This window comes from Sprattus sprattus (assembly GCF_963457725.1).
Source record: "Sprattus sprattus genome assembly, chromosome: 15".
NCBI lineage: Eukaryota > Metazoa > Chordata > Actinopteri > Clupeiformes > Clupeidae > Sprattus > Sprattus sprattus.
In genome coordinates this window covers 27,542,257-27,550,889 of record NC_137913.1, presented here as the reverse complement: position 1 = coordinate 27,550,889, position 8,633 = coordinate 27,542,257, and the positions used below count along the sequence as shown (strand labels likewise).

The window sequence follows — 8,633 nt, the reverse complement described above, 5'->3', positions numbered from 1 at the left end:
ATGGTGGGTATGATGTACTCTTGGGGTCACTCTTGGGGTCACTAGTGCGACACAAAGTTCTATACGGGTTAATTAAAGCGGCGCACCCTATCACTGTAGTATGCCATGTGTGGTGCTTTTTGGAAAGAGGAGCTACGATTTAAATGTTTGGCTCGCTCCGTTTCATTAATGGATCGCTGGTTCATAAGAGGAGCTGGTAGTCTGCCTGTGCCTGTAGAGGTAACAATAGTGATCAACTGTCTACCGGCTGAGCTGGTGATTTTCCTGCCACATGAAGGCAGAGAAGAAAAAAAATAACCACAGCGTTTTTTTTAAGAACCAAAAGATGGAAATATCCTATGCCTGTTGACTTTCCCAGATGTTATACATTGTCATAGACGGACTGAATGAATTTGTTTTCACGGCCACAAGAATTTGTGTGGGCCATACACAGTCTTTCAAAATCACTTTATTAATTCCAGGATAAAAAGAGTGTCAGTTCTCGTGACCTAGTTGCTGTTATCTGCCAGTAGGTAACATGTCTAGCTTCTAGCTTGCTTTAGATTCCTGCGCTAGCAAAAAGCCTTTTATTGCTAGCTCTTGCTGATGAGTTTTCAAAGTTGACTTCAGTGTAATTAATTTAATGTATCTCATGATCAGGGTGTTTTCACTGCTTTCAACACTGTTAGCAAGCAAAGGCTTATTGCTAGCGCAGGAATCTTAGATCAGCAGTAGACTAGCTAGCAACTAAACAATAACATTTAATAACATGATGAGGGGCAGATAACATCGACTGTCATGAGAACTGACTCTTTTTCCTGGAATTAATAAAGTGATCGTGGGTCAAATGCCATAATCACCACTACTATTTAATAAAAACAGGTGTTATGGGTACCGTTACTTCGGGTCGGTTCATACAAAGACATATGAAGCTACTTAACAGAGTTTTGGTAAACGGTTGTCGTGAATATGAGACTCTCCTGCTGTCAAATCAGGACCAATCAGAGAAGAGCCACTCTTGCTTTGGTTCCCGCCCACACAGTGTCAAAAGTTGAGAGAACTTTTGACAATGCTCTGTATTTTCACCCTTTACTGTATTTTTTATTTTTATTTTTTATGGCCCTACCTCTCTTACACCTGCCCTCATTCTTATAATGTTAAGTTAAGTTCTATATGTTTATATGTTTTTAAAGTATTATAAGTTTATAATCTTTAAATTTCATTTGTTGCGTTTTTTTTTATGTGCCCCCCTGGTTAAACCCTGGCCCCTCCTTGGCCCCCCTTGTAAAAATGGTCTAGAACCGCCATTGCATCTGACCACATTCTGTCTCCCAATCCTCCCTAGAATCATTCAAGTGTGCAATGGTAAACTTCAGATGGCCCTGTACATGCGCTTCCTTGAGCAGGGGGACCTTGCGAGTGCTGCAGTACTTCAAAAAATTACGGCGTGGTGTGTTGCCAATGGCTTTTTTGGTGACTCTGGTCCCAGCTGCATTGAGATCATTCACAAGCTCCCCCTGTGTAGTTCTGGGGTTATTCTGCACCTTTCGAATGATCACTGATTCCGCACGAGGGGATATCTTGCATGGAGCCCCAGACCTAGAGCGATTAACATTTGTTTGTTGTTGCCTCCATTTACGAATAATCGCACCAATAGTTGTCTGCTTCTCACCAAGCTGCTTGCCAATGGTTTTGTAGCCCATTCCAGCCTTGTGCAGGTCTACAATCTTATCTCTGACGTCCTTGGACAACTCTTTGGTCTTGCCCATGGTGGTGAGGTTGAAGGTGTGAAGTATGATTCTTTGGACAGGTTTCTTTTATAAACGTCACCAGTTGAGATCAGGTGTACCTTGTTAGACCTAATGAGGACTAATCTGTGTGCTTCTTGGGCACATAACTGGTCATTGTGAGCCAGAATTCTTGCTGTTTGCTTGGGGGTTCAAATACTTATTTTTTGCATCAAATGCAAATAAAGTCATAAATGTTATAAAATGCAGTTTTCTGATTTTTTGTGTTGATATTCTGTTTCTCACTGTTAAAAAACACCTACCAATACAATTCTAGATCACACATTTCTTTGCAAGTGGCCAAACTTGCGAAATCGGTAGGGGTTCAAATACTTATTTTCCCCACTGTATATGCAAATATATATTTTTGCCACCTCGCTACCCTAGAATAATAAGGTTCTATCTGACATTTTTGTCAAAATTGAGTTATTTACATATTCCTATTCTGGCATAATTTATGAACATTATTTAAGGTGTTTTAAAAAAAAAAAAAAAAAAAAAAAAAAAATTGAGTGTTTTATTCTGAAAAATGTGCCCCATTTGTCAGTTTTGGTATATGCAATGCTAAAACTTTAAACCTCAATATCTCAAAACTGACCTGAACGCAGATAGAACCTTATTATTCTGAGGTAGCGACCTGTATTGCCATCTGCATTCTGGCATTTAAAGACTGTGTTGTGCTTTGGCAAAGGCAAAAAAGATCATACTAGTAGAGCTCACTAAATTGAAATGGTACTGAATTGACTGATTGAACTGTGGAGAGAAAAAAGAGAGGGGGAGGAGAGAGATGGTATAAGAGACCTTGATGACGAGAGGAGGGTTGGGGAAGAGTCTCTGGTTCTGAGTGAAGTCCTCCACACGCAGAGTGGCCGACATGATCACCAGCTTCATGGGAAGGCCTTTCTGTAAGAGTGCACACACAAAGATATACATAAAGTAGTCCACACAGACAACCACAATCACGCGCACACACACAGATATACATATAGTAGTCCACACAGTGAAAATGATACCTCTGATGGGTTTCAGAGGTCGAGAAAAATGTGCGTTAGTGTGTGTGTGTGTGTGTGTGTGTGTGTGTGTGTGTGTGTGTGTGTGCGCGTGTTACCTTGTGGGGTACAATATGAGACCTCACTACTATGAGAATGTTTGTGTGCTTTTAATGGATAGGATGTGTTACAATATTATTACTAGGATGCTGGAGTGTGTATGTGTGTATGTGTATGTGTGTGTGTGTGTGTGTGTGTGTGTGTGTAACCTTGTTGCGCAGCGGAACGATGCGGGACAGGAGTCCAATGAGGATGTCTGTGTAAACACTCCGCTCGTGAGCTTCATCTATGATGACCACACTGTACTTCTGCAACAGAAAGTCCTGAAAAAAAAACAACAGCCTATTACATGTGTGTGTGTGTGTGTGTGTGTGTTCATGAAGTGTGTGTATAAACACCGGTGCATTTGTCTGTTTCTTTTGTATACCCTTCACCATGGGTGTATTTCGTGTGTGCCTGTGCTTGTTTTACCTTCTGTATCTCTTTCAGCAGAACTCCGTCCGTCATGAATTTGATCTTTGTGTCCTTCGTCACATTGCCCTCATATCTGATCTGGTAAGACACCACCCTGTCGACACACACACACACACACACACACACACACACACACACACACACACACACGTCACACACAGAGGTCACGATGCCACACCTCACTGAGGCTGTGTAAGGATGAGTAAGTAAGGTGGAGAGACATACCCTGTCGACACGTTCATCTCCTTGGCAACACGATGAGACATACTGACTGCTGCCACTCTCCTGGGTTCGGTCACTCCGATGATCCCGCTGCCACTGTGAAAGTGTGTGTGTGTGTGTGTGTGTGTGAGAATAGTGAGAATATATGTGGTGTATGCAAGAGAGGGAAGGATTAGACTGAGACATCCAATGACCAAGAGCAGAAGAATGCTAGCCTGGCCGTTACCAGACTGTGACTCCATTTAATTCCGTCAGTCAGTCTGGGCCAACCCAATGCATTTTGGTTTCCGAGATGGGCGGGTGCTTATCTTGAGGTTTAAAATCATTGGAGTTCCCTTAACCAATCAGCAACGTTTAGTAAGCATTCGGTAGATTAAACTCTTCCCAAAGCCAGTTGGGAGAAGAGCTACGACGTCCTTTCTCATCATAAAACTTACAAGACAATCCTCTTGTTCTCCTTTTAATTGTCTGATGTTCTCGAGAGTTGAGACAACTTCTCCGATAGCTTTTCGTGTCTCTTCCTCCGTAGCCATTTTTGCTATACTGTTAAACTACAAACTCGGCTGGACTACATGCAACTCGGCAAGGCGAGTTTTGCGTCACAGCTCTGAACTGTTCGCTGATTGGTCCGGCAAAATTTTGAGTTCTGGAAACGATTGTCAATGGGGCTGGGCCAGACTGAGTATGAGCGTGAAATCAATTCAGGCGGAAATACGTAGGCTGGTGTCACCAGGCTAGAAGAATGCAGTCACCGGTGTAGAAAATAACACATGGAGAAATGACACTTGATTGTTCAACACTGAAATGGTTACATTTAACGAAACTAATCAGAATGTCCAAAAAACAATAATGCCCCAGAATCACGCCAAGTCACAGATGGAGTATGATCATGCTGGGAGGGGAGGATGTATTGCAGACCAAAGGGTCTTTTCACATTTTTACTATGTGAGTCTCTGTGTGTGTGTGTGTGTGTGTGTGTGTACTCTGTGTGTTTCTACTTCGTAGAGAAACTGTGGCAACTGTGTGATACGAGTGTGTGTGTGTGTGTGTGTGTTTGTGTGTGTGTGTGTGTGCGTACCTTGCATAGCCAGCTTCGTAGAGGAACTGTGGGACCTGTGTGGTTTTGCCGCTGCCTGTCTCCCCACACAGAACAATACAGGGGTTCTCCCTCACAGCCTCCATAATCACCTGCTCCTCAGCCAGCACCGGCAGCTTCAGACGGGCTGCCTACACTCACACACACACACACACACACACACACACACACACACACACACGTAAAGAACATGTAAACATTCAATTCTGAATGACCAGACCTGACATTTCCCACTAGCAAAGGCTGACCTAGGTAAATCCGCAACTGTGTGGTTCTTATTCTCTAAATTAGGTCTGCATTCATTGTTCGAATATAATGTCTTATTAATTAGGACATATTAACATGGAAGCCTGCTACACTAACAGCCAGGCATCTAGGCAGGCAGGCAGACACACACACACACTAACACACACACACACACACCTGAATCTCTGGTAGTCGGTCCACAGGGATGAACACAGCAGGTTGGTATGGCTCTTTACTGCAGGAGGGGGTAACTTCTTTCTTTTTCTCCTCTTTCTTTTCTTCTGTCTTTAGTTCTTCTCTTTTCACCTCCTTCACCAAGCCCTGTCCATCCTTCTCTTCCACCTTTATCTCTTCTGCCTCCTCTTCTTCAGACTCTTCCTCTGAGGAGGACTCGGATTCCTCCTTCTGCTGTTCTTCATCGTCATCCTCCTTGTGTCTCCTCTTCCTCTTGCGGTTCACTCCGCTCAGACTGCTGATGCGTGGAGGGGCAGAGCCTGGGACGGATGTCTCATCAGTGAAGCTGCTCAAACACACACAAGTAATTGAGTAAACGTACATAGCACACATACACAAACATACATATGTGCAAACACATCTGATGTATGGTTTGCAAAATGCACACATATAAAGTGTAATAAAGTGTAGGGACCAGAATCGAGAGAATCCAGTTCCAGGTTCCAGTTGAGAATCGTATGAGAATCATCAACGAATTGTAAAAACTCATGTGCCATAATGTCAAACTACATACAGCAAGTGAGTTTCTGTCATATCAACAATAACAGCTAGGTAATATTATGTCTCCAAGTTAACAAGTAACTGTTAGCTAGTGCAATAATGTTACCTCAAAAAGGCTGGCTAACATGACCTATTTATACGGTAGTCTATAGTGCGGACTGAGTCCATATTAGACTACTTCAACTGAGTGAAACGCTGTAAAACTGAAATAAACAAGCATTATCACAAACCACAATTATCATTATTCCCTTTTAAAATGGAGAATTGTCATTAATTCAAATGTTACTAGAAGAATTGTCTACTTTACCATTCAGTTTTATATATGTTATCCAAGTTATATATTTTAAGAAAAGAGGCGGTTTATTTAAACATGTTGAAAATGTAATTAGGTAGACATTCTACGCTGTAATCAGACTCAAAAATAATAAAATAGCTGCATTGACGCTGAAAACCTGTGTAGTTCTACTTTTTCTACATGATCAGGAATTTATAAGGGAATCATTAAAGAATCGGACCGATAAGCAGAATCCATAATAGCATCTGTATCAATAAAATCGTATCCATTCCTTTACCTAAGAAAGTGTTGATATAGAGCATTACATGTTTGTGTGCAACATTTTGAACAAAATGAGTTTTAAAAAGTAATAATGCAGGTCTTACTCTTTGGTCTGATAGAGTTTATCTCCTGTTCCCAGTTTAGATGTAGTATAGAGCAGCTTCAGTTCGGAATCTGGTAGCTGCACCTCCGCTAGCTTGGTCAAGATGTCTGCACGCTAAAAAGACAGGGAAAAAGAGATGGAGAGAGACAGACAACAGGGAGAAGAAAATCAAATCGAAAGTGAAATAGAGTGTTGGCTAACCTTAAGCCAAGATAATGACAAAGATACAGTTCCGGGGGTTAATCATTTAAGAGAATCAACACCCTTCATGTGTATTCAGACAGAAAAGCCTTACAGATGCTTTCTTCTCTTTGAGTTCCAGAACTTTTTCAAGGTTCTTCCTCTGTTTCTTGGTGAGGGGCCGTTTCTTGGCTAACAGCTGCCCTGATTCTTTAGTCTTCTTGGTTTTGGTGGCAGGGAGCACAAGTGCATTGCTGTCATCCACTCCTTTCAGAGCTGTGTCATCTAAGGGAAGAAAAACTATTTTAGCAGAAGGACCATCAACCCCACTCTCCAATAAAATAAGCCAGGTCATTGGTTCAAAAAGGATTTAAAAAAAAACCCCACCTTATTCTGAATAACCAAAAATCCTACAAAAATTCAGGAACATTTCTGCCATCAGCAAAGCTAAACCTAAACCTAGTCATTCAACCTAAAACCAACAAATACCTTTAGTCAAGAAATGACTGTTCGGCGAAGGCACAGCCCTACTCTGCCTCTGACGGGCTCTGACCCTGGTATTTCAGGTGCAGGTGAGGAAAATAAATAAGGTATGCGTGTATGAGAAACCGTGCCCTGTACTCCTCCTCGAGCAACATCATATTAAAATATTAATATTAAAATATTCTGGTAATTCAATTACAAACGAGTTTGGGAACTGACCAAAAAGGCATTATTAAATGCATTATTTCGGCACCAGAAGGCCTGGTGGAAAAGGTGACGCACATCTATATTATGTGCTGGTGCACCTAAATGAAAGGTTAGGCGCATGAGTGCAACCAATGTAAGAAATTTGTTTGGTGCCCTACCCAGTTACTGAACACCTACTGAACACCTCCAGGAACTATGGAAAGGCCAGGATATTCCACAACATCTTCCCTTCAAACCTAATTTAGCATAAAGTTACATACCAACAGTAAACAGCCTTTAACCTTCATATGAAAATTCATATATCACAGGAACTTCTCAACTACTGACCACATCAGTACACATCAGAAAATACGCATACATTCACAGCATTCACTGTTACTAAGCCATACAACGCTACAGTAAATGAATACAAGACATTGCCAGACACCACACTTAGTAACAGACAAAGTAACGCTCTCTAGTTACTGTCACAAGCTACTCTTACAGGAGCATACACAACTGAATTTTGCAGTACTTTAAGGATGGATAACACTATGGTAGATCTGATTAAATTTGCTATTGATTTACCACTGATTTCCACCACCACATCGCTCTTATTTTGTGACGGAGTGTCCGGCTGTTGTCGTCCTTTCCAATTTTGTTTCTTCTTCAGTCTGCCCATCTCTAAGCATCAGGGGGGAAAAAATCAGTCAGTCAGACTGTTACAGTGCTGTAACATTAGTAAGCGTATGTTAACTAATAGGCACGTTGACGAGGCTCTCAAGACGTTTGGACCTTAGTTATTAGCATAGAACATAATTGTAAGGGGCAACTTACTTGATCTTAATCCATATGAATTACAAAAAACACTTCAAATCACTTGTGGAACAGACAGTCTATTTTCCCCAAACTCTCACGTGTGGACAAGGTCCGTCTTCTGTTTCCCTCCGGCCGTGTCTTTACGCGTGAAGAAAGGTTCCTATGTAACGCAAAAAAAGCATTACAGCTGACGCACACTGACGCGATGTAGAAGGCAGTAAATGCATACGCTTCATAACAAGTTAATATTTTCTTTCTTTTATTTGAAGGATGTGTTTTAACTCACGTAATCTAATATGCCTCAGCATTGTACTTATTAATCAAGCGAACATTTGTCTGGCTGGTACAACTTAATTGGCCAAAAGTCTCATATTTTTCACCTAGCTCTGACTACTGTAGGCCTATTTAGAGTAGGCTATATGTTTATACCTGGTATATCGGTTTTGATTATTAAACAAATACAATTATTCAAGACCCATAAATCAGGGGGATAATATTTGACAGTATTTTAATGCGTCTCGTGTCCTGTGCATGTAGATACTTGTTTTTATGTTTAGAATTTCTCTAATAACTTTTTATTTTTATTTATAATGCGCTTTTCAATGACCCAAAGTCGCAATTTACAATGACATAAAAGGGGGGGGTGGGGGGGGGGGGGGGTGGTATTACAGACAGCATAAGCATACACAGCACAGGCAGAAAAAACATAATTGCTGAG

General features: G+C 41.4%; 1 protein-coding gene across 5 annotated transcripts in view; it reads right to left on the bottom strand.

Moving 5' to 3' along the window:
- The window catches only part of dhx37 (DEAH (Asp-Glu-Ala-His) box polypeptide 37), a 26,365-nt gene extending 18,338 nt beyond the window's left edge, over positions 1-8,027 (bottom strand). For 4 of the 5 annotated variants that reach the window (XR_013968912.1, XM_080852485.1, XM_080852487.1 and 1 more), the window contains exons 1-10: positions 7,934-8,003; positions 7,685-7,780; positions 6,543-6,712; positions 6,249-6,361; positions 5,031-5,373; positions 4,590-4,738; positions 3,515-3,607; positions 3,287-3,383; positions 3,025-3,138; positions 2,568-2,669 (exon numbers count right to left, since the gene is read on the bottom strand). Coding sequence is in view for 4 of the 5 variants with exons in the window: in XM_080852485.1 (XP_080708611.1) it covers positions 2,568-2,669; positions 3,025-3,138; positions 3,287-3,383; positions 3,515-3,607; positions 4,590-4,738; positions 5,031-5,373; positions 6,249-6,361; positions 6,543-6,712; positions 7,685-7,778 (1,275 nt within the window). In the remaining variant the exon portion in view is untranslated. The other variant, XM_080852486.1, reaches the window with a different exon arrangement.
- Positions 8,028-8,633: the final 606 nt, after the last annotated feature.